Source organism: Papio anubis, chromosome 13 (genome assembly GCF_008728515.1).
Source record: "Papio anubis isolate 15944 chromosome 13, Panubis1.0, whole genome shotgun sequence".
Taxonomy (NCBI): domain Eukaryota; kingdom Metazoa; phylum Chordata; class Mammalia; order Primates; family Cercopithecidae; genus Papio; species Papio anubis.
Genome location: NC_044988.1, coordinates 100272321 through 100297817, shown reverse-complemented (window position 1 = coordinate 100297817; position 25497 = coordinate 100272321). Strand labels below are relative to the sequence as shown.

The following is a 25497-nucleotide window of genomic DNA, read 5'->3' as shown; positions in this document are numbered from 1 at the left end:
TTGAGACGGAGTCTCGCTCTGTCGCCCAGGCTGGAGTGCAGTGGCGCAATCTCGGCTCACTGCAAGCTCCGCCTCCCGGGTTCACGCCATTCTCCTGCCTCAGCCTCCCGAGTAGCTGGGACTACAGGCGCCCACAACCGCGCCCGGCTAATTTTTTGTATTTTTTTAGTAGAGACGGGGTTTCACCGTGGTCTCGATCTCCTGACCTTGTGATCCGCCCGCCTCGGCCTCCCAAAGTGCTGGGATTACAGGCGTGAGCCACCACGCCCGGCCTCGCCCGGCTATTTTTTTTGTATTTTTTAGTAGAGACGGGGTTTCACTGTGTTAGCCAGGATGGTCTCGATCTCCTGACCTCGTGATCCGCCCGTCTCGGCCTCCCAAAGTGCTGGGATTACAGGCTTGAGCCACCGCGCCCGGCCGAGAAGGCTGTTATTCTGTACTTATGGAAAGTTTTAGAGCAGCAATAGCATATTCTGCTTATTGAATAAAGATGTTCCTTACTATTTTTGGCAAGTAATGGGTTACTGTTATGAAATATGAGCGGCAGTTCTGAGTGGCAGAAAGTTTAAGAAAACATCACAGCAGAGGTCCTTCTCCTTGGCTAACTCACCCACACACACAGAATAAACAGCCGATTGATTCCCAAGTCGTCCAGGGAGTGGCCTGGGGAACAGCAGCATCTTCTCATCTAGCCCACAAGGGCTGCGTGAGCTCTGGGCCTCGGCCTCATCTCGAGGGTGGCCACATACACCCAGACACATAATTTATCTGGTAAGTGGAATCTGACATTGTGACAAAATGATTTGAGAAACCTGCCACCACAAAAAGTATATCCAACTTTAAAAGTAAAATGGGTAGCATTTTGCTTCCTTGTCATTCACGCAAACAGTCCCTTCTTAGAAGTCTTGCTAACTCTGTAAAAGCATTGACAGCCAAACTGGTGGATCTGTCTGTATCAGATATGTTATCACATATATCTATACCTATATCATGTGTGTGTGTGTGTGTGTGTGTGTCCTGATCCTCTTTTTTTGGTTGTTGTTGTTGAGACAGAGTCTCGCTTTGTCACCCAGGCTGGAGCGCGATGCTGCTGATAGCTCACTACAACCTCCGCCTCCTGGGTTCAAGCAATTCTCCTGCCCCAGCTCTGGAGTAGCTGGGATTACAGGCACCTGCCACCACGCCCGGCTAGTTTTTGTGTTTTCAGTAGAGATGGGGTTTCACCATGTTGGCCAGGGTGATCTTACACTCCTGACCTCACGTGATTTGTCCACCTCATCCTCTGAAAATGTTGCGATTACAGGCGTGAGCCACTATGCTCTGCCTGATCCTCTTTTTTCAATTTAAATTCCTGATCGAATGTAGATGACCATTTTTCTTAATCCTATAAACTCGGTTGCTTCCCTGAAGATATTCTTCAGCCTCCTTGCCCTCGGACTGAATTTCTGTCTGAATGTCTATTCATGTTTTCTGACTTTGTTTGGCTTCTAGCCGGTGTGACCCGCACAGCGAGATGAGACTCCGGCCCCCACATCTGCCTCAGCCTGAAGCCCTCTTGCCAAAATGATGTAGGCATTTCTGGTCTGTCTCTTGTGTTCACATGTGTGGGCATGTGTGTGCGTATGGGGTTGGTGAGGGGATGGGTGGGAGCCCTCCATCACATCTATATCAGGATGGCTGGGAAGGAGGGTATGAAGGTGAAGATGTGTGTGACAGGGTGGTGGGGTGAGGATCTGGGAGGGTGCATTCTGTTAGATGTGGGATTCAGCCGCACTGGAAGCAAATTTTAGGATGTGGTGGCCCAGCCAGATGGTCAAGGAGCCACCTCTGTCCTGGGCCTGCGCTGCTTTCAGTCGTCTCTGCACCCTGCCCCACGGCCGTCTTACCTCACTTGAAACCCAATCCAGGAACCGCTCAGCTTTTTTTTTATCGTCCACCTCCTGCTCCTCTAAGCACCACCCCTCAGCTGGGACCCAGGCTAGTCCCCCTGCTGTCACCTCTGGGAGAGTCCCTAGGGCCTTGTTATTCAGGAACAACCAAAGGAACCCATCCCAGAAACTACTAGGCCCTGGCACCCCCAGGGGTCTTAGAAAGAGCTTCAGGGTCTGAGTCCTGGGGAGAAAATAGAACATGGACTAAAGGTCAGTCGCTCTCTGCTCCTACAGAACACCCGAAAATCTCCATCAAGCTCCAGCCCCACCCCGAGGGGAGCAGAGAAGTGTGGTGGGAAGCGCCTGACTGCCTCTGCACAGCACTTGCTATCAGTCTACCCCCAGCAGCCGGTGGGTAGGTGGGCACCTTCCCTCTACCCCTGGGCCAGATTTCCTGCCAAAGGACACTGTCCATGGAGGGTCCCAGTGTGGGCCTGCCCGGGTGACCACCTCTCTGCTTGGTTTGCACCCTCCGCCACTGCCCAGTCACCTGGATCTTTTCTGCCTCTGCCCAAGCACTGCCCTACCAGGAAGCCCTCCTCTTTCCATTCCCCTCTGAACCTTCCTGGCTCAGCCTCATCCCTGCCACACCACAGGAAGTGATATTTACATGCCATCTTTTTTTTTTTTTTTTTTTTTGAGATGGAATCTCATTGTGTCGCCCAGGCTGGAGTGCAGTGGCGTGATCTCGGCTCACTGCAACCTCTGCCTTCCTGGTGCAAGCAATTCTCATGCCTTAGCCTCCTCAGTAGCTGAAATTACAGGTGCCCGCCACCACGCCCTGCTAATTTTTGTGTTTTTATTAGAGATGAGGTCTCATCATGTTGGCCAGGCTGGTCTTGAACTCCTGACCTCAGGTAATTCACTCACCTCGGCCTCCCAAAGTGCTGGGATTACAGGCATAAGCCACCGTGTTCAGCCTGTTTCCTGGCCCTGTCTGTCTCCTCTGAGACGGCTCAGGAAGCGCAGCTATTAGTGCTAACAGTCTCCCCAGATGGCCTGCAAAACCCCCAAGTCTGCTGCCACCAAGGGAGACCTGGTTTTCTGGTCCGTAAACTGTAAATAATCACAGAGTCCTCCTCCTGGGGCCGCGTGGGGATTAAATACCGTACTGCATATCCAGCATCTGGGAGAAGCTTGACACACGGGAAGCCTGACACACGGGAAGGCATCTGGGAGAAGCCTGACACACGGGAAGCCATCGCTGAGACTGGAGTCATGAGCCGTAAGCCACTGGTGCCCACGCATGCAGAATGAGGGCCATCAGACCGCTAAATGGCTGCAGACACACACCCTCTCTCCCACCCCAACTCGTTCCCTGGGCTGCCTCTCCCCATCTTGCTTCTCTATGTCTCTGTGACCCCTGAACATCGGGACACCCTCAGCCAACATCCGGGGACCTCACTATTGGGATGCTCATGACATTCCCAATGGCATCAAGTTGAGAGCCCTATCCTTTCTGATCTGCAGCAGAAAGCTTCCCATGGAGGTCACACACCTGGAGAGCGGGGTGTCTGGAGACCACCTGTCTGCTGTAGCCCCATGGCCTGAGCAAAGCCAGCGAGGCCAGTGTCAGCTCCCCCTCTGTCCACTGTGGTTCCTGGACATCGCTGCCCTGCACACCTCCCCACACCGGGTTTACCAGCTGGTCCCTACACAACAGTGCACACGCACACACCTCAATGGCCTTGTAGAAGATGCTGGTGCCGATCTGGACAACCTCTAGGTTCTGCTCCTGCTCGTTACGTGCACACTTGATGTAGGTCATCCAGCTCCGGTGGTCCTCCTGGCTGGCATCTATGAAGTAGCGCACCGTGCCATCCTCATTGAACACCTGGGCACAGATGGATCGAGGACCAGGTAAGGCAGGGCTATGTCATGTGTACAATCTTCCAGGCACTTCCACACATACACTCTCCATCCTCACAACAGCCCCAGGAAGTGGATAAAGCTTCATTTTCCCACTGAGGAAAGGAAGGCTGGAGAGGTTCAGGGACTTGCTTGAGGCTACCCTGTTGGAAGTGGCCCACAGGGCGTCAGTCTCCAGGGCCCTATGGGCTGACCATGATATACGCTCCTGTTGCCATGTCCTCCCTACCCCCAGAAGAAAACGGTCTCCAAGGATCACTGCTCAGACAAAGTGGCCCTGAGCTATTTCAAGGGATGCAGAGGTGCTCCCCATGGCACTGGGAACATCAGCCAGGACCTCAGAGAGGGAGGATCCTGGAGCCCAGGGAGGAGGGCTGGATCACTGTGGCACTCCAGTTTGGCCTAAACCCCTTCACGTGAGCTGCCAAGGCCACTCGGAGGTCATACTGGACCCCAACTTCCTGACCTAGCAACTGGAGAATGTGGTTAGTGGCCCAGCCCTCCAGAGGAGGGAGAAGATGAGGTCAAGAGAGGCCTCTGGGCCATCCCCCAGTTCTATAAAGTTGGGCTTCTCCAGGGTCCACCAGGAGGGGCCTGGAGTGGGGGAGCGGGTGAGGGAATGGGATTAGGAAGGGTGTGCACCAGTCTGGCACACTGGTTTCCTGTTCTGCAAGGTTAGGAGGAAGCACAGGGGTGGCCCTCCCTGGCACTGTCACTGTCATGGGTGGAAAGGCCTAGGATGGAAGCCTCTTGGAGCTTCTGTTTCCCTCGGTAAAAAGGAAACAGTAAGGCATGGGCTCCTGAGGTCATCCGTGACTGCAGGCTGGGGACACAGAAGCTGACTCAGTGCCAACTCAGCCGCGGTCATCGCGAATGTCATTCTGCCTTCACCAGGCATTCTCCTTTCCAGCCCCACCTCACCCCCAGCCCAGGACTGGCCTTGAGGGGCTTCCCAGGCTGCTTCTGGGGCCAGGGAAAGAATGCAAGTAGCTGGTAGGTAGCCTGGAGGGAGGGCATGTGGGGACCCTGGGCAAGCCACCTGACTGCTTTGGGTCTCAGTGCCCTCATCTGCCAAGTGGAGCCAACGACAGTCCTGCTCTGCCAGGGTGTCCCGAGGAAGGAGGGTCGGATTTTCCGTGCCTTCTCGGCACGGGTTGGGAGGCGCCTAGAGGTGGGGTGAGCTCCAGGCTGGAGCGGCTTAGAGTCCCGGCTCAGGGGGCGTCCAGGTGGGGAGTGTCCGCTGCTCCCTGCCTGGTGGAAGCGGCGACCGCCGGACACGGCAGTCCCACCCGTGGCCAGCGCCCCTCGCCGGTCCCTGTGCCCCTCTGCCCCAGCCCGCGCGCACTTACCTCCCACATGAGGTTGTTGTTCTTGCAGATGTCCACGTGCTCCGGGGCGATCACGCGGCCGGTGAAGGGACCCATCTCGGTGCCCGCCTTGATCCACGTCTTGGAGAAGATGCCGAGGCCCTCGCCAGGGATGGAGCTCTGAGCGATGATCACCTCCGCTGGCAGCACCAGGCTGGACAGCTTCTGCACTTCTGTGGCGGCAGGGCCAGGAAAACCGGTCAGAGCCCGAGGCAGCCGAGGACCGGCCCTTCCTTCCCCGCCGGGACCCCGGCTTCGGTCCTGCCCAGACCGGCCAAACCCAAGTCGGCCCCAAATCCAGAGAAGCCACCCGGGTGTTGGGGGCAGTCGGATGTGCAGAGGCTCAAGGACCTCTCCTCTCTTTGCAACCTGGGGACCCTCCGTGCCCTGGAAAGCGAGTGGTGCGTTGGGGATCGTTTTTAGAAGCGGGTTTTTAGTCTCTCCGCGAATTCTCAAAGCATTCACAACTTCTTCCGCTCTCTGCCCCGGATAAGTTTAAGAATTAACGAGCCAACGGCACCGAGCGGTTTTATGCACGGGAGAACTGAGGCCAGGTCCTGCAAGGAGGTGAAGGCCAACCGGAGACTCTTTCGCCTAGTCGAGTTCCAGGAGCCCACTGTGCGTCCAGGCTCCGGGCACTGGCAGAGGACCCAGTGATCAGCGCTGGGGACAGACCTCTGGCTGGCAGGTGTTGGAGGTGCCAAAGAAGCACCGGCAGCAGCTGGCCAGGCTCCGCGCTCGCTGTGTGACCTCGGGCGCGCCCGAGTCCCTTTCTGCTCCCAGGCCGTGGGGTGCCAGGGAGGGCGGTGCCCGGGCTCAGACAAGCCCCGATGTCTTCTCTCTGGGCGGGGAGGAGCCGCGGCGGCCCCCAGCTCCCCGAGGGTTCTCCTGTCGGGCCTCTGCGGCCGGGCTGGGAGCGGCGAGGCGTACAGGGGCGGCCTCCATGTCTTACAAGGTTCCCCTCTAAGCTACCTGGGAAAATACCCGGCGAGCGGGCCGGCTGAAAGGGGGGTTAAACGGTGTCCATTGCGGCGCGGCCGGCAATTTGTCACGCTGTTAAAGTGATCGCATTCATTCGGCTCCATTCGAAAGAAATTGCTAATTCTAAATTCATTAGCCCTGGAAGAATGCTGTAGCAGTAAATTGTAGCTCAATGCGGAGGGGACTTGTTTAAAAGGGGCCGAGGAATTCCCCTTACAAAAAGGGGGGATTAGATGGTTGACATAGCGTGAATGGAAGTGGAATTAGTCTTCACGGTAAATTAAGAGAGGAACAGAAATCGTAAAGGGGGAAAAGAGGGCGACGCGCAGAGATGCCAGACCCAGGGAAAGATATTGTTTGCGGGTTGATGAATGAGGAATAAGAACTTGAGACATCTTAAAGAAAAGAAACTTTTCTCGCTCTCCCTTTCTCTCCCCCGCTCTCCCCGCGGCTTTTTCTCCCCGCCCGCCCTCCCTCCACCCCCTCCCCAGCCCCGGTTGCCTTTTAAAGTTCTTGGTTTAAGTGGGAACTTTCGCGGGTCAAGCCCAAGTTAACTAAATGAATTTAAAACCCCTTCTTTTTGAGTCAACTGCTATTACACGCCTAGTAAGGCTTTAAATGCCAGGAACCCGCCAGCTCAAGCGCGGGAGGGGAAAGGAGGGGCCGGCGGGGGCGACGGAGCCGAGCGACGGGGTCGCCGGGATCGGTCCTTGAGCCGTGTGGACTGCGGGGCTGCCCCGCTCCCCACCTCGGCTTGGTGGCTCGCGTCCTTGTTTGGCCCATGGGGAAACTGAGGTGCACGGAGCGCCGGGAGCGCCCAGGTTGGCGCAAGCAGCAGACAGGCCGGGTATCCCAGCCGCGTCTCGCGCATCGCCAGGACGGGAATGGGGGTCGCCGGGAGGAGGGATTGCGCCAGGCCCCGACGGCTTGACTCACCGCCGGAGAAGGACTGCGCCAGCACCTCGGCGGTGAAGGCCGTCTTGGGGCTGGCGTGGTGGCTCTTGTCCTCGAAGAGCTGCTCCCCGAGCACGTTGCGCCAGCGGCCGTACAGGAAGCTGTGCAGGATGTCGGAGGTGATGACCTCGGCCAGCGCCAGTCCCGGCGCCTTCAGCCCGGTCTTGAGCACCAGGGCCTCAGCCGGGAGCACGGAGCCCATCATGGGCGGCCCGGAGCTCCCCGGCGCCGGGGGACGGCCGGGCCGACGGGGGAGGTGGGCGGGCTAGAGGGGAGCCCAAGGGGAGAGAGGAGCGGGCTGCGATGGAGAAGGAACCAGAGCAGGGGGAGGACGGAGAGGAGGAGGACGCAGGAGGGAGCGGGAGGTGAGGGGGCGACTGGGAGGAAAGTGAACGAGGGGGAGAGAGGAAGAGAGATGGTGAAATCTGCAGAGATGGCAAAGGAGGCGCGGAGGGTGGAGAGACGCGGGTGGAGGCGGAGGCGGGTGCGGGGGGTGCGGGGTGGGAGAGAGGCGGGTGGTTGCAGGGAAGCGGCAGCAAGGGGCTCTCAGACGCGCGCTAGCCTCTCGCACACTCGGCCGGGGCCGTCTTCCCCTTGGCAAAATCTCAGCGCCTTTATAGGAGCCGCAGTGACCCTCCTAATTGGTTATTAATGACCCCCTGACGTCGGAGGACAGACTTGTTGTACCCGGCTGGGCTTGAGGAGCCTTCGTCGCGAGAGCGCGAGGGGCGGGGGCGCGCGGACCGCTCCGAACAGTCCCCCTCCACTCCTCCCTCCCCTTCCTGGTCCTTCCTTCCCCCTCCTGTTTTCTCTTCTCTCCCCGTGGGAAGCGCCGGGCAGGGAGGGAGGCTCAGCCGGCTGTGAGGAGAGGAGGGGACGGAGCAGGGGAGGGGGTGCGGCGAGGCTCGCCAGGACTCCAGGGAACGGGCTGGACAAGAGGGGACGCCTGGCTTCGGACCCCGCGCTCCCCTCAGGCCGGATCCACGCTCACCTGCCTGGCCGAACCCGGTGTTCACCTTTCCTCTGCTGCCCCGGCCGGCCGGCCCAGCCCGGCACAGCTCTCCCTCCCTGGCCAGGGCCCGCGTCCTCTTCTCTCCCCGGCCCTGCACTCCCCTGGCCACCACAGTCGCCCCGAGCTCGCGCGCAGCCCCAGTTGCCACGCGGATCCCCTGTTCAGACTGCGCGGCTGAAGCTGGCGCTTCGCTTCAAACGGGCCGCACCAACTAGCTCCCTGTGCGCAGTCGGGTGCGAAACTCCTCCGCGGGCTCACTGGGCTGCCGAGGCGGGGCTGCAGCCGTCGTCGGGGCTGAGGCTAGGGCTGGTCCCGGCCTGAGACAGCTTCGTGGGCGGCCAGGCTTCTGGCTCTTGCGGGGCCAGATCCGGGGTTGAGATGGGCGGACCGGAATCGCACTGGCAGCCTGTCTCTGGGAAAAGAATTTCCTACGGGATATAGGGGGATTGAAAGGGGTCCCGAGACCGTTCCTAGGTGGGAGCAGGCGTGCCTGAGAGCTAAGTCCCTTCGAAACTGCAGGCAGCTCCGCGAGAGGCCTCAGCGCGGGTTCGGCTTGCGACTCGGCCTTGGGGCTCCTTGCTGAGCTGCAACCTCGGGAAGCCCGTGGCGTTGCGGCGCCCCTTCCTTCTTGCCTCCTTGTTCTTTCTTTCTCCTCTGCCTCTCTCTTCTTTCCCTTCCTCCCCTCTATTCCTCCTGCTCATCACCCCAGGAGTAGACTTGCTTTGCGGCGGTTTTGAGGCACCTCGGAGCCCAGCGATCCCCTCTCCTGAAGCAGGGAGCTGCTGAGCCGGGCGGAAAGCCCCCAGTTTCTGCAGGTTTCGCCGATCCCCAGATGTCAGCCTCAAGCCTCGGACCCCAGGCCCTGACATGCTGGGTGAGGGGGCTCACCCCACCTGCCGCACTTCTGGCTCCCACCGCAAGGCTACAATTTCAGATGCCACTAACCGAGGTGTCTGGACCCTCTCGGCGTGGGTCAGGCTCATGGGTTAGTCTCCGCTGGACGGTGTGGACTCCCCAGACCTTCTCCGCAGCGCGGAGGACTTGGGTGGAAGGACAGCGAGCTGACCTCCCATAAGCGAGACCCTGTCCTAACGCCTCTTGGCATAGAGGCCCCTCCACCACCCGGACGCGCCTTGGCTAAGAGGGCCTCACACCTGGCGGCCAGACTCCAGACCCCTGGTTCCTGCCAGTAGTCTCCGGCATCCCCCGTCCCCGTTGGCACGCAAAGGGAGGAAGGCGGCGGTAGCTGGCCTTCAGACCCGGCGCCCGGGTCCGCCCGAGGCTGGCGCCCAGGGAAAGGAACACCTGGCAGAAGGCAGGACCGTTGGGCAGGGCGCCAGCAGAGGGCAGCCCTGCTGAGGAGGGAGGTGGGTTACTGTCCCCGAACCCTCCACTCATTTTCCGACGCAGCCGGCGGGTCACATCGGCTCCCTGGCCAGAGCTCGAATCTGAGGGGGCGTCTGCAGTCCGATGGCTCCTGCAGGGAACCCTCACCTGCGCCTACTTCTTGGCTTCTAGGAAGACCTAGGTGGAGAGGAGAAAGTGCTGCGAGCGAGGGAGACGACGTCGGGGAGAGCTGCCAGGAGCCAAGCGCTGCGGCAGCTCCCAAGCCCCGAAAGCGACCTCAGTTCCTCCAGCAACCCAAAGGAGGATAAGGAGTGCTGTGTGTCCCGTAGACTGCCCCTTTCCTCTCTGAGCCTTAGGGTCCCTGTCTGTGCAATGGTTTGAGTTGGACTTTGTGAATTGAGGTTTCTTTGCTTGGTCTCACTTTGGGTAAGATCACTTTCCCCCACGACAATCCCGAGGATTTTGCCCTCTCCAGGGCCACGTCCCACTGCGGGAAGCCCTCGGGTCCGTGCATCCTCCGTGCTGGGGCGCAGCATTTGGGTCCTGAACCTCGGCTTAGAGTCAGAGGCTTGGATTCCGCTGGCGCAGTGACCACGGGCTCGGACTGCGGCCAGTTGAGTCCCATTCCTCTCCTCCGGACCCTCAAACCCGGGGAGCAGTGCTGGGAGCGGGGCGGAAGCGGAGCCCAGAACAGCCTCCCGGTTTGTGCGCCGAGACCTCCACTGTGCTCACATTTTGTGCTTTTAGTCTAGCCGCAAACCCACCTGGACCCCCGCCCGGGGAAAAAGGAGCCTGTTGGTAGCGCCCAGTCTCAAGGTGCATTGAAATAGGCACCAAGACCCTGGGCTTGCATCTCCCCGGGAGGAGATTTCGAGGGGAAACATTCCGGGCTTTCCCAGCGGATGACCCATGTCATTTTGTCATTTTCCGCGGAGCCCAGGCGCGGAATCTGCTCGCGCAAAATCCCCCTCCCCTCGGCCGGGCCGGAGCTCGCAGGCACTGTCGCCCCCCTCGCCCGCTGGCCGCCACTTGGCGATCTCTTTAATATTCATGGGCGTTAATAGAGAGGCCCCCAGTATATCGGTCCATTGTGGGCGGCTCGTAGGACTTGAATAGGCCTCGGCCCCCTTTCTTCGGCGCGGCTTCCCGAGGGGCCGGGCCAGGAGTGAATGGCCCCGCTTCCCGCTCCGCGCCCCCTCCTCCTTTCAGGGAGAACATCTTTATCCTCATCGCCGCCGCTGCCGCCGCCGCCCGGGCCCCCATTCACGCGGCCCCGGCTCCGGGCGGAACGAATCAATTTGCCGCGGCTCTTCGGAGGTCATCCTCGCCGCCCGGGTACCCCCTTCCCCCGAGCCCACGGGAGTGGAGAGAGGGCCGCCGCGGCAGGCTGACGGCCCCACGGAGGGACATTGAAGGGGAAGTGGAGGAGAAGAGCAGGCGGCTATCCGGAGGGCTGGTCGGGCCGGAGCGGGCAAGACAGGCCCAGGGCCCGGCAGCCACCCAGGGTCGGCTAATTTCTACTTGTTGCCTCGCGCAGGGCGGAGCGCCGAGGGGAAGGAGGCCGCGGCCCAAGCCCGGAGGTCCGTCCGGCCTCCCCTCGAGGCACCAGCGCGTGTCCCTTCGGCCTGGCTGAGGCACCTATGAGACCGGGGGCGTGTGGGACAGCCGAGGGTTTCCCTGGCCCCGCGCCCCAGCCCGCACGACGCTTTCGTTCTCGCCAGTGCGCCAGGGCTCAGCTCCGGGACGGCCAGGTTGCGACAGTGCCCTTCAAGGGGACGCTCGGAGGGGCTGCCGGCTTCGCGGCTCCTGCACCCTAGCTCTGGGGCCCCTGCCTGGGTGCGGGGGAGGGGGGTGCGAGTCGGTCAGGCCAGACCAAAGCGCACGGGTCCCCGCCCCGCTCGCCTCGCCGGCTCTCAGAGGCGCAGAAAGAAGCCCATTGTCCGCCGAGAAATACATTTTTGGGGGCCGAGTGAAAGCCCGTCTTTCTTTTGAACTTTAGAAGAAAGTCTCCTGTTCTCGCCCCTCGGAGGGAGAGATTTGTCCCCCCTCCCGGGAGCTCCTCGCGCCTCCTCCTCCCGAAACATCTGCCGGGGGAAAATCCACCCTGGAGGGCAGATCGCGCTCGCTTTAAGCCTGGCGAACTCATTAAAAAGATATTAGCGGCGGGGGCAGGTCCTGCGCAGGTATCGATCGGCCGGAATGAGCCCCAGGAAGAAAAGGCGAAGAATGCGCCCGCGCCGCGCTCAGACGCCCACCGGCCCCGCCCAGCCTCCGCGCCCCAGCCCCGCATAGGGAGAGGGGCCACCGCGCCGCCTCGCGCTGTCCGTGAGTCCCGCGGCCCGCGGTCCTGCCGCCCCCGCGGGCTCCTCGGCACAGCCCGGGCGCAGCCACTCGACAACCCTCCCCTGCCCATGCTGCCCTCCGTCCTGGCTTCCCCCGCGCACAGGTTCTCGTCCGCTCCCCTCCTCCGCCAGCTGCCGTCGCGCGCCCAGCAGCCGCGTCTCTCTTCTCCTCCTCTCCTTCTCTTCCTCCTTCCCCCGCGCTCCCCTCTTTCGCTGGCGCTCCGGCCCCCTCTCCAGCTTCTCACACCCTCTCCGCTTCCTCCTCACACGTCTCTCTCTGGCTTTCTGAGCCTCAATCTTTCTTGTTCCCATTATCGCAATGGCCCAGGAAATTCCTTCCTCGCGTGCGGCCCGCGCTGCTCCCCGCCCCCAACCCCCTGTTCCCCGTAGGACGGTTCAGGGCTCCAGGGCGCCCCCGCCGGCGCGTACAAAGGTGCCGGTGGGCTGCCTAGGTGGTGGGGGCGAGGCCGAAGAAACGGTTTCAACAGACGTGACTAGGGTCCGGGCCTGCGCGGGGCTGCCGGCGGAGTGGCGGCCTCGGCGCGGTGAATGGGGACGGCGGCCCAGTCTCCCACCCCACCTCCGTCCCCGCCCAATATAATTAGCCTTCGAGGCTCGGTAGAGACAAAGGCGCGCCACGGGGCGCCCACGTGGAGTGCATAGGCGCGAAGCCGGCGCCCCAACCGGCAGGTGACTGGCACGCGAGTCTCCCCAGGCGCCCCGGGGCGGAGGAGGGGGGAAGCTGGGACGGACGGGAGAGACGCCGGGGACACCAGGAGAAGGGGCGGTGGGAAAGACAGAGGCGCAGGCTTCTGGAAGCAGAGGGGGCGAGACGGCGGGGGCGGGGGGGGGGGAGACTGAGGCAAGGCGATGCCCGGGTGGAAGGAGCAGATGAAAGGCCGAGTCAGAGACGCAGAGGTACAAAGACGCCGAGATGAAGGAAGCAGAGGGGGAGAGGCATGGCTTCCTAAAGAGCCCGAGGCCTGGAGAGGCTTTCAAGAGCTGGACCACCAAGAGGGAGCGACAGGGTGCTACAGAGAGACTGGGGTGTGGGGACAAAAAGAATCCTGGGGAAAGCAGGAGGGAACGGATGAAGAAGGCAGGCTGTTCTGAGTCTGCGAGAGGCATCGTGCCCTCCCTGTCCGTCTTCCCTGGCCCCTCCGGCCTCCAGCTCACCCTCCTCTGCTGCCTGCCCCTCTGGTGGGTCTAGGGGTAGCCAGAAGGAGCCCTCCCCCACCCATTCACAACCTCCTCTTCCGCCGGAGCCCCTTACCACCCCACACCCAGCCCTTCCTCCACGACCTCTCCTGCCGCAGCCTCCTGCCTTCCAGAACCTTGCACTCAACTCCACCTGAAATGTCCTCCCTGCATTGCCCCAGAGCAGACAGGGGGCTGGAGTTAGGGGCCTGTGCCCTGACTGCTGCTCCCTGAGGCCACCTGCTGCCATCCAGACCATCTCCTGCCTCAGGGGACTTATTAGGTTGTTCAACAAACATTTATTGAGCACCTACTGTGTACCAGGTCCCATACAAGGCCCTGGGGGCACCGAGTGACCAGGGCAGACCCAGTTCTTGCCTTCTCAGACCACCTTCTAAGCGGTGCACCCTGGTAGGCCAGAGCTTCTCCTAGGTCGCCCTGGCGGCTCTGAGGCCTCTCTGGACCGCTTTCTCTGAGGGCTCCTGCTGAAATGGCTATGACCTCATTTGTAGAGTGGGAACAATAACCAGACCTGTTTGTGATGCCTGATGTGCCAGGTGAATAAGCTCACACTCAAGTTGCAAAGTGAATGGTGAAAAGGTGCTTGTGACTGGCATTCCTATTCCTGTCCCCTCCCCAGAGACCACTCCCCAGGTGAATAGGTCCTCTGGGGCCATCAAGAAATGCCCAGGGCTCCAGAGACCTGCAGATATGGGTCCAAGTCTGGTTCCAGCAGCTACTGGCCAGGAGCTAAGGCACCCACTTGTGCTCTGTGAGCCTCAGTTTGTTCATCTGCGAAATGGAGATAAAAATAGAACCTCCACTGGGAAGGTTTTTGTAAAGGATCAAAGATGATGCATGAAAAGCTCACAGGAGAGAGGATGCACTTGACTTACAAAAAATGCGGGCACTTTCATTACATTTAAAGGATAACATATGGCCGGGCACGGTGGCTCACACCTGTAATCCCAGCACTTTGGGAGGCCAAGGCAGGTGGATCACTCGAGGTCAGGAGTTCGAGACAAGCCTGACCAACATGGCAAAACCCCATCTCTACTAAAAATACAAAAATTAATCGGGCGTGGTGATGGGTGCCTGTAATCACAGCTACTCAGGAGGCTGAGGCAGGAGAATCACTTGAACCAGGGAGGTGGAGGTCACAGTGAGCCATGGTCACGCCACTGCACTCCAGCCTGGTGACAGAGAGAGACTCTGTCTCAAAAAAATAAAATAAAATAAAATAAATAAATAAATAAATAATAACATATGGTAGGTCACGTGTGGTGGCTGACGCCTATAATCCCAGCACTTTGGAAAGCTGAGGCGGGTTCAGGATTGCCTGAGCACAGAAGTTTGAGAACAGCCTGGGCAACATGGCAAAACCCCGTCTCTACTAAAAATACAAAAAATCAGCCAAAAGTGATGGCACACACCTGTAGTCCCAGCTACTTGGGAGGCTGAGGCAGGAAAATCACTTGACTCTGGGAGGCGGAGGCTGCAGTGAGCCAAGATCGCACCACTGCACTCCAGCCTGGGCGACAGAGCAAAATTCTGTCTCAAAAACAAAACAACAAAAACAATAGCAACAAACACCATGTGGCTACACAGCTTTGGGAAGGGAAACATGGAAAGAACAAAGGTAGGTACCAAATATCACCTGTAAATACATACTGAAAGCAAAACCACATGCTAAGAAAGTTGACCAGGACGCCAAGGAGTCTGTGAGCCGTATCTTACAGAGAGTGACTGGAATGAAGAGCAATAGTCATTGTATAATGAACAATTGCTAGGCACCCAGGGTATCTCCATCCATCCTCAGCCCTGCACACTGAGGTAGCTGCTGTCATTATCTGTAACTCACAGAAAGGGAAACTGAGCCACAGGGAAGTTAAGTGTCTTATCTAGCAACACCTCTGGCCCCAAGCAACAGTGGACCTGACCCCAGTGGCTGCTGTCACAAGAGATCTACTTTTTCACCTAACAGAGTGCAGAGGTGGATGTGTGTCTATGACCTTGGCTCAGCAGTTCAAGGATGTGAGGCCTGAGGTTCCTTCTGTTCTCGTGGCAACACAATGGCCGCTGCAGCCCTGCCGTCACATTAGAGGCTGGGAGGAAGAAGGGGCAGAGTATCACTGATATGCCCCTGGTCACACACAGTAAGCAAAGAGGAGAGGTGAAACTGAAATCCAGGCAGCCTGATTCCAGGCTGGGACTTTAACTACAACCTCCTGGCTAGGGCTGTCCAAGCCAGAGGAACAATGACTTGGGGGACGCATGCACTGTCTGCCAACCCCAAGAGCCCGTTCCAGTGGGCAGGGAGCAGCTTTTGGTTACTGCACAGAAACTAGGCCCAGGTGTGCAGAAATGGACTCCGTGGTCCCTTCTGACCCATCTCAGGACTGGGGCTTCTGGAGGACAGGCATCTGGTCTGAATCTTCCTTCGTCTCCCGGGCCAGCACCAGGGGCCAGCACCAGGGGCCAGCACCAGGGCCTGGCACACAGAGAATGCTCAGCCCGTGAATGAATGACAGGGTAGATGTCATACCCACAATGGCATGGACAGGTTAGGGAAGTACAGTGAAGGTTCCGGCCTTGCCTGCCTCCTCTGGGTGGCACGAGGGAGCCTCTGAATCCCAGCAAAGCGGATGGCAGCTCCAGAAAGTGCCAACAGACCAGGGCAGCCCAGATCCTCAGAACCCGGGGGCCCAGCCAAGATGTGGGAAGAGATGGTGAAGCCCAGTCATAAATGCTCCCCGCTAAGTAGACGCAAACAGCAGGATGTGTCCTCAGACCCCAGCTCGGAGCAGGAGGGATCTGCTGCAGTGGGTTGGGCCTGCCGAAGACACTCTATTCCCTCCCCTTCCCTGAAGCCAAGGCATCAGCCTCCCCTGGCCTCTCCCTCCAGCCTCTGGCCTGTCTACCCTGTGAGGTGCCTCCCCAGCACCTTCCATATCATCCCCACCGCCCCAGCTTCCAAACCATCAACAGCATGGAGGACAAAGCACCAACAGCCCTGATCCTCAAGAGATCCTTTCTGCTCCCGGGAGAAGCATTGGGTCCAGCACATTCACATGAGGCTGTAGGCAGCTCCTAGCAACTCTGTGAGATGTGTCCCCGTGTTTGCCTACTTTTACAGAGGAGGAAACTGAGGCTTGGCGAGAGTCTCGAATGCTCTCTAAGCCTGTGCCCTTCCTCTCTCTGTTGACCTCAGCCTTCACCATCTCTCTACAGTCCAGAGACTAAAACCCTCAGGGGTCCTATCTGCTTATCCCTCTGCCCCCATGCGAGTCCAATGCTCAGAACTGTTGAGATGTCAGAAAACGTGTGTTACACTGGCCTGGAAAGAGATGTTTAATTCTATTGTTTGTTTGTTTGAGATGGAGTCTCTGTTGCCCAGGCTGGAGTGCAATGGCGCAACCTCGGCTGACTGCAACCTCCACCTCCCAGGTTCAAGCGATTCTCCTGTCTCAGCCTCACGAGTAGCTGGGATTACAGACGCACACCACTATGCCTGGCTAATTTTTGTATTTTTAGTACAGACGGGGTTTCACCGTGTTGGCCAGGCTGGTCTGGAACTCCTGAACTCAGGCGATCCACCCACCTCGGCCTCCCAAAGTTCCGGGATTACAGGCGTGAGGCACTGCGTGCAGCCGGAGATGTTCTAGATTCTAGAACATCTAGAAGGGAATTCTAGATTCCCTTCCCCACCCCCTTAACTCCTTCCCACCTACCCCCTCCTCTGTGTCCGGGGTCAGACTTTGGATAATTAGAGAAGAAACTTATTTGAAGACCAGTTCAATTACTTGTAGTTACAACGAAAGGGAATTTTGCTGCTCCAAATGTTCAAGAAGACACAAGTATTCCAGAGCCTTCTGGACACATCAGACTCTCAGACTGATCATGTATTTATTTTAATTACGCAAATATTTAATGCCCACCCACAATGCATCAAGCTGGACCTGGAGCTGGGGGCATGGAGCAAGGGCGAGTCATACGGTGCCCAGCCAGCCCAGCCCTGGCAGCCCCTGGTCACTGGAGACTTTAGTTAAAGGTGAGTCAGTTCCACCAGCAGCTACTGGGAACTTGTCCCTTGCTGTTGCTGTCCACGCACCGAGAGGCCAAAGAAGAACCAGCTGGGTTTTGGCCACGAGGTGTTATTTCCTGCACAAACTGGGCCTGTGGACCCTGCCCCCACCATGCCGAGGGATGCTTGCCAGAATTTTAGAATCCTTCCCGTGGGATTTCTTTTTTTTCTTTTTCTTTTCTTTCTTTTTTTTTTTTTTTTTTTTGAGACGGAGTCTCTCTCTGTTGCCCGCGCTGGAGTGCAGTGGCCGGATCTCGGCTCACTGCAAGCTCCGCCTCCCGGGTTTACGCCATTCTCCTGCCTCAGCCTCCGGAGTAGCTGGGACTACAGGCGCCCGCCACTTCGCCCGGCTAGCTTTTTGTATTTTTTAGTAGAGACGGGGTTTCACCATGTTAGCCAGGATGGTCTCGATCTCCTGACCTCGTGATCCGCCCGTCTCGGCCTCCCAAAGTGCTGGGATTACAGGCTTGAGCCACCGCGCCCGGCTTGTTTTTCTTTTTTGAGACAGAGTTTCACTTTTGTTGCCTGAGCTGGAGTGCAGTGGTGCGATCTCGGCTCACTGCAACCTCCACCTCCGGGGTTCAAGCAATTCTCCTGCCTTAGCCTCCCAAGTAGCTAGGATTACAGGCATGCACTACCATGCCTGTCTAATTTTGTATTTTTAGTAGAGACAGGGTTTCACCCTGTTAGCCAGGCTGGTCTCAAACTCCTGACCTCAGATGATCCTCCCACCTCGGACTCCCAAAGTGCTGGGATTACAGGCGTGAACCACCGTGCCTGGCCGGAATTTCTTTTTGCTTTTCTTTTTTTAAAATAATTTTAATTTTCTTTTCTTTTCTTTTTTCTTTCTTTTTTTTTTTTCTTGAAAGAGAGTCTTGCTCTGTCACCTAGGCTGGAGTGTGGTGGCATGATCTCAGCTCACTGCAACCTTTGCCTCCTGGGTTCAAGCAATTCTCCTGCCTCAGTCTCCTGAATAGCTGGGATTATAGGCACCTGCCACCCCGCCTGGTTAATTTTTGTATTTTTAGTAGAGATGGGGTTTGGCTATGTTGGCCAGGCCGGTCTCGAACTCCTGACCTCAAGGGATCAGCCCACCTTGGCCTCCCAAAGTGCTGGGATTACAGGTGTGAGCCACCGCCCCTGGTCTAATTTTTATTTTTATTTTTATGTTTTTGAGACAGAGTCTCCCTCCGTCACCCAGGCTGGAGTGTAGTGGTGTGATCGTGCCTCACTGCAAGCTCCGCCTCCCGAGTTCATGCCATTCTCCTGCCTCAGCCTTCTGAGTAGCTGGGACTACAGGCACCTGCCACCACGCCCGGCTAATTTTTTGCATTTTTAGTAGAGGCAGGGTTTCACTGTGTTAGCCAGGATGGTCTTGATCTCCTGACTTCATGATCCAACCACCTTGGCCTCCCAAAGTGCTGGGATTACAGGCATGAGTCACCGTGCCCGGCCCTAATTTTTATTTTTAAAATAGCTTTATTGAGGTGTAATTAATATATATTAAGCTGCACATATCTAATGTATACAATTTGATGAGTTTGAACATACGTAGACGCCCTGAAACCATCACTACAATCACAGTAATAAACATATTTATCACCTCCAAAAGCTTCCCCCAGCTCCCATGTGCGTGTGCCGGGGCTGGTGGTGGGACGCTGGTAAGAACACTTGAGATCTGCTCTCTTAAATTGTTTAGTGCACAATACGGTATTATCAACTATAGGTACTACGTTGTCTTTTCGATCTTTTTAAGACAGGGTCTCGCTCTATCACCCAGGCTAGAGTACAGTGGTGTGATCATGGCTTAGTGCAGCCTTGACCTTCCGGGCCCAAGTCATCTTCCAGTCTCAGCCTCCTGAATAGCTGTGACCACAGGTACGTGCCACCACACCGGCTTCGAATTTTAAGCCTATTTTGTAGTGTTGGGGGTCTCCCTGTTTTACTCAGGCTGGTCTCAAACTCCTGGCCTCAAGTCATCCTGCTGCTTCAGCCTCCCAAAGTACTGGGATTACAGGCGTGAGCCATCACACCTGGCAAAAGTTTTGTTTTGTTTCATTTTGTTTTTAAGACAGGGTCGCAGGCCGGGCGCGGTGGCTTAAGCCTGTAATCCCAGCACTTTGGGAGGCCGAAGCCCCGGGTAGATCCACTGAGTCAGGAGATCAGAGACCATCCTGGCTAACACGGTGAAACCCGTCTCTACTAAAAATACAAAAAAACTAGCGGGCTGAGGTGGCGGTAGCCTGTGGTCCCAACTACTCTGGGAGGCTGAGGCAGAGAATGGCGTGAACCGGGAGGTGGAGCTACAGTGAGCTGAGATCTGGCCCTGCACTCCAGCCCATGGAGCAGGCGAGACTCGATCTCAAAAGACAGGGTCCGGGGCTCTGTCCGATGGCTGGTGTGGTGGATGCCATCATAGCCGGCCAGCCTCCAGCTCCTGCTGCTGATTTGAGGGGAAAAACCCTCTCATTCTTGTTCTTTAGCTGGGCAGGATGTCCTTTTGTTCCCCAGAGCGCTCTCAGAGGGGGTGCTAAGAGCTCCCCCACCACAGAGGGAGGACCTGCATTTTCACAGCTGCAGATTTTTATGGCGGAGGATAGGCTTCAAAAACATGTTTTTTGTTTTTTCTTTTGAGATGGAGTTTCGCTCTTGCTGCCTAGGCTGGAGTGCAATGGTGTGATCTTGGCTCACCGCAACCTCTGCCTCCTGGGTTCAAGCAATTCTCCTGCCTCAGCCTCCCGAGTAGCTGGGATTACAGGCCCCCACCACCACACCCGGCTAATTGTTGTATTTTTAGTAGAGACGGGGTTTCACCATGTTGGCCAGGCTGGTCTCGAACTACTGACCTCAGGTGATCTGCCCACCTTGACCTCCCAAAGTGCTGGGATTACAGGCGTGAGCCCTGGTGCCTGGCTTGAGATTGTGTTTTTTTCTTGCCTTTTGGCATGCCTTGCAATTTTTTGTTGAAATCTAGACATACTGTATCAGATCACAGGAACTAAGGTCAAGAGGCCTTTAGTGTGAGGAGGGTATATTTCATTTTATATTTATTTATTTATTTATTTTAAAGGCCTGTTTTATTTTAATGGCTGATCCACGTAATAACGGAGGCCAGTATGTACAGACAAAGGGGGAGCTTTTATTTCTTGGTCTTTTCCTCCTGGGACAAAGTCTTGATGATCTCCTTCTTGGTCTGGAGGTGTTCTTCATGGACCTTGTGTGCTTCCTTGGTCTTAGACCTGTGGGCCTCAGCCTGGTCAACCAGGGGCTTCTTGCGGGCCTTGTCTGCCTTCAGCTTGTGATTTGTTCCATGAGAATCCGCTGGTTTGTGAACACCTTCCCTTTCAATTTCAGGTACAGACTGTGATGCACGTGGCGATCAATCTTCTCAGATTCTGAGCAGCCGGCGCAGAACCTTCATTCTCCTCATCCACGTGACCTTCTCTGGCATTCAGGCATTGGCTGTACCCTTCCGCTTACCTATGCCCAAGTGCCTGCCCTTCCGACAGGTCAAGGTGCTTTTCCGGCATCGAGCCCGGGAATGGACCATCCCAGGTTTGCAGATGATCGGCCCATCTTTGATCAGCTTCCGGATCTGCTGACGGGAGTTGGCATTGGCAATTTCATTGGTCTCATTGGGTCCAACCAGACCTTCTTCTTGCCACAGTGGAGGACACTAGAGACGAGCCTCTTCTGAAGTGTGAGCATACTCATGGCTGCGGCTGCAGCAGTGAAAGGAAAGCGCTCAATCACATTTTATATTTATTTATTTAAATTTTTTGAGATAGGGTCTTGCTGTGTTGCCCAGGCTGGGGGGGGTGCAGTGGCATGATCAAGGCTCACTGTAGCCTCTAACTCCCAGACTCAGGTGATCCTCCTACCTCAGCCTCCCGAGTAGCTGGGACAACAGGCACGTGCCACCAAGCTCAGATAATTTTTTTGTAGTTTTTGTAGAGATGAGGTTTCGCCACGTTGCCCGGGCTGGTCTCGAACTCCTAGGCTCAAGCGACCACCCACCTCAGCCTCCCAAAGTGCTGAGATTACAGGCGTGAGCCACTGTGTCCGGCCCAGGCTAGATTGTCCTCTCTAGGAGCTGGGCGGTGTTAGGTGTTTGTTGCAGCTGCAGGTGCCAGAGGCTCCACGTCTTCTACTGTCCTCATTGTTGTCTCCCTCCTGACTTTGGGAGGTCTGAGCCTTGAGTTCTGTCGCCTGTGACTCCCATGATTGTACCGCAGCCTGTGGATGTGGTGAGGTGTGGGAGAGGGGGAACATTCTGTCGTCAGTCCTGTCTTGGGCCTGGGTCTTGGGGCTGCGACATTCACAAGTATCCCTGCAGGGCCGTCACTGTTCCCCCTGCCACTTACTACCTTCTCTGGCTCAGGTTCCTTCCCGACCTAATTGCTTGCAACCTGGCTCTTGCCCACTGTGCTTGTTCTATGCGAAGCCTGGAGGGGGCTGGAGGGGGCTGGAAGGAGTATTCCCTTACCCCACCTGGGATAGGCGCTGGCAAAGCTCTTCCCCCTGGAATGGGGCCTTGGCTAGAAGGCTTTGAGTGTTTTCACAAGGATCTCTACCCCCACCGCAGCCAGAGCCTGTGGGATCTTTTTTTTTTTTTTTTTTTTGAGACAGAGTCTCGCTCTGTTGCTAGGCTGGAGTGCAGTGGCGCCATCTCGGCTCACTGCAAGCTCCGCCTCCGGGGTTCAAGCGATTTTCCTGCCTCAGCCTCCCGAGTAGCTGGGACTACAGGCGTCCGCCACCATGCCCAGCTAATTTTTGTATTTTTAGTAGAGATGGGGTTTCACCATGTTGGCCAGGATGGTCTCAATGTCTTGACCTCGTGATTCACCCGCCTCAGCCTCCCGAAGTGCTGGGATTACAGGCGTGAGCCCCCGCGCCCGGCCCCGGATCTTCGACAGAATCAAGTGGGATTACTGGAGGGAAACCCATGAAAGTGTGGGGCACCCCCTGGCCTGAAGACTCGAGGACTTTGTCCCTCCGATGCCAGTCCACACTCAGCCTCTAGCAATTTATCCGAGTTCCCATCTGTGTTCCCAGTTCGGGCTCCGGTGGCTTCTGCTCTGGGTCTGCAGATGTCGCTGGGATTCTCCAGGTTCTCCTGTCTCTCCTGACATCAAGTGGAGCTTTGCCTTGAAAACTCAGTGCTCTGAAACCACAGAGAACTTCAAGAAAAGTTTCAACTGCAAGAAAAGTCATCGATTTTCAGTTTGTCCAAGTTTTTTTTTTTTAATTTTAATAATGAAATAATAAGAGTAGCGACTTTCAAGTTTATTTATTTATTTATTTTTTTGTTTTTTTTTTTTTTTTTTTTAACTAGTGCTTGCTCAGTCACCAAGGCTGGAGTACAGTGGCACCATCTCGGCTCATTGCAACCTTGGCCTCCCAGGTTCAAGCAATCCTCCCACTTTAGCCTCCCAAGTATTTGGGACTGCAAGCACGCATCACTATGCCTGGCTAATTTTGTAGTACTTTTTGTAGAGATGGGGTTTCACCATGTTGCCCATTGCACTACAGCCTGGGTGACAGAGCAAGACTCTGCCTCAAAAAAAAAAAAAAAAATTAATGACAGGCAGATAACCACAGATCCAGGAAACTTAGAGAACACTAATCTGGATAAATAGCAACAAATAACCACAACAAAAATACCAGAAACACACACACACATACACACACACACACGCAAAACAAAAAACACACACACACAGAATCCACACCCAGCCACAACATATTCAAACTGCAGAAAGCCAAAGAGAATGGATACAAGTGCAAGTGGCATTTATTCCTTCTTCTTTTTTTTTTTTTTGGATGGAGTCTCACTCTGTCGCCAGGCTGGAGTGCAGTGGCATGATCTTGGCTCACTACAACCTCCGCCTCCTGGGTTCAAGCAATTCTCCTACCTCAGCCTCCCAAGTAGCTGTGATTAGAGGCACCTGCCACCATGCCCGGCTAAATTTTTTTGTATTTTTAGTAGAGATGAGGTTTCACCATGTTGGCCAAGCTGGTCTCGAACTCTTGACCTGAGGTGATTCACCCACCTTGGCCTCCCAAAGTGCTGGGATTTCAGGCGTGAGCCACTGTGCCTGGCCAGCAAGTAGTATTTAAATAGCCATATATAAATATATAAATATATGTATTAATATATGAACACGTGTGTGTGTGTGTGTGTGTGTGTGTATATATATATATATATATTTTTTTTTTTTTGCGGGGGGACAGTCTCACTCTGTCCCCCAGGCTGGAGTGCAGTGGTGTTGATCTTGGCTCACCTCAACCTGTACCTCCCTGGTTCAAGCAATTCTCCTGCATCAGCCTCCCAAGTGGGTGGGACTACAGGCGCCTGCCACCATACCTGGCTAATTTTTGTATTTTTATTAGAGGCGAGGTTTCACCATGTTGGCCAGGCTGATCTTGAACTCCTGACCTTAAATGATCCACCCACCTAGGCCTTCCAAAGTGCTGAGATTACAGGCATGAGTCACCGTGGCTGGCCTAAATAGCAATACATTTATAAGTCCACATCTACAGGATTTATTTGTTATATGCCACAATCAGTGGCAACAATGAGATTGTTGGTTTTGGTTATTTTTAGACGAAGTCTTGCTTTGTCACCCAGACTGGAGTGCAATGGCGTGATCTCAGCTCACTGCAACCTCCACCTCCTGGGTTTGAGTGATTCTCCCACCTCAGCCTCCTGAGTAGCCGGGACTACAGGTGTGTGACCCCATGCCTGGCTAATTTTTGTAGTTTTTTTTGTTTGTTTGTTTTTTGAGACGGAGTTTCACTCTGTTGCCCAGGCTGGAGTGCAGTGGCACTATCTCGGCTCACTGCAACCTCTGCCTCCTCGGTTCAACTGATTCTCCTGCCACAGTCTCCTGAGTAGCTGGTATTACAGGCATGCATCACCACGCCCAGCTAATTTTTGTATTTTTAGTATAGACAAGGTTTCACCATGTTGGCCAGGCCGATCTTGAACTCCTGACCTCAAGTGATCTGCCTGCCTCGGCCTCCCAAAGTGCTGGGAGTACAGGCATAAGCCACCATGCCCAGCCTCACACCCTGCTAATTTCTATTTTTTTTTTTTTTGAAATGGAGTCTCACTCTTTCGCCCAGGCTGGAGTGCAGTGGCCGGATCTCGGCTCACTGCAAGCTCCGCCTCCTGGGTTTACCCCATTCTCCTGCCTCAGCCTCCTGAGTAGCTGGGACTACAGGCACCTACCACCTCACCTCGCTAGTTTTTGTATTTTTAGTAGAGACGGGGTTTCACCTCGTGTTAGCCAGGATGGTCTTGATCTCCTGATTCCTCATGATCCGCCTCTGCCTCGCCTCCCAAAGTGCTGGATTACAGGCTTTGAGCCAATCGCACCGGCCTAATTTCTGTATTTTTTAGTAGAGACAGGGTTGCACCAAGCTGGGCTGTGGCTGATCTCAAATTTCTGACCTCAGGAAGCTCTGCCTCAGCCTCCCAAAGTGCTGGGATTACAGGTGTGAGCTACTGTGCCCAGCCTGAACCAGCTTTATTACAGCTGCATCCAAGACAACAAGGTAAGCAGTTCAAAAACTGTGAACATTTCGACAACTGCTTATTTGTTTGTTTGAATCAAGATCACGAGGTCAAGAGATCGAGACCATCCCACCAACATGGTGAAACCCTGTCTCTACTAAAATACAAAATCGGCTGGATATGGCGGCACACTGCAGTCACAGCTACTCAGGAGGCTGAGACAGGAGAATTGCTTGAACCCAGGAGGCTGAGGCTGCAGGAGCCAAGATCGGCACTCACTGCACTCTAGCCTGGGTGACAGAGTGAGACTCCTTCATAAAATAAAATAAAAATAGGGCTGGGCGCGTGGCTCAAGCCTGTAATCCCAGCATTCTTTGGGAGAGGCCGAGACGGGCGGATCAACAGGTCAGGAGATCAAGACATCCTGGTGAACACGGGTGAAACCCCGCCTCTAGCCAAAAAATACAAAAACTAGCTGGGCGTGGTGGCAGGTCAGCCTGTAGTCCCAGCTACTGGGAGGGCTGAGGCAGGAGAATGGCGAACCCAGGAGGCGGAGCTTGCAGGAGCTGAGATCCGCCACTGCACCCAGCCTGGGCGACAGAGCTGAAGTCTCCTCGTGATAACATAACATAACATAACATCAAAAAAAATAAATAAATAAATAAAATAAAATAAAATAAAATAAAATGGTTCAGAAGATTCAAAGAGAAAGTATAGGAGGAATTTTTTTGTTTCAAAGTTGAATGGCTCAGCGGGGCATGGTAGCTTACACCTGTAATACCAGATCTTTTGGAGGCCAAGGTGGGAAGATCGCTTAAGACCAGGAGTTCAAGACTAGCTTGGGCAACATGGCGAGACCTCGTCTCTACAAAAAAAAAAAAAAAAAAAAAAAAG

At 55.9% G+C, this 25497-nt stretch overlaps 1 protein-coding gene and 1 pseudogene across 1 annotated transcript in view; both read right to left on the bottom strand.

Annotated features, from left to right (window-relative positions):
- PRDM12 (PR/SET domain 12) overlaps positions 1-7361 on the bottom strand; it is a 73393-nt gene extending 66032 nt beyond the window's left edge. The window contains exons 1-3 of the mRNA XM_003911185.4: positions 7085-7361; positions 5150-5340; positions 3610-3765 (exon numbers count right to left, since the gene is read on the bottom strand). Coding sequence (XP_003911234.2) covers positions 3610-3765; positions 5150-5340; positions 7085-7307 — 570 coding nt within the window. The 5' untranslated portion in view covers positions 7308-7361. The remainder of the gene's footprint in view (positions 1-3609; positions 3766-5149; positions 5341-7084) is intronic.
- Positions 7362-19938: 12577 nt separating this feature from the next.
- Positions 19939-20908, bottom strand: LOC101013164 (annotated as a pseudogene).
- Positions 20909-25497: the final 4589 nt, after the last annotated feature.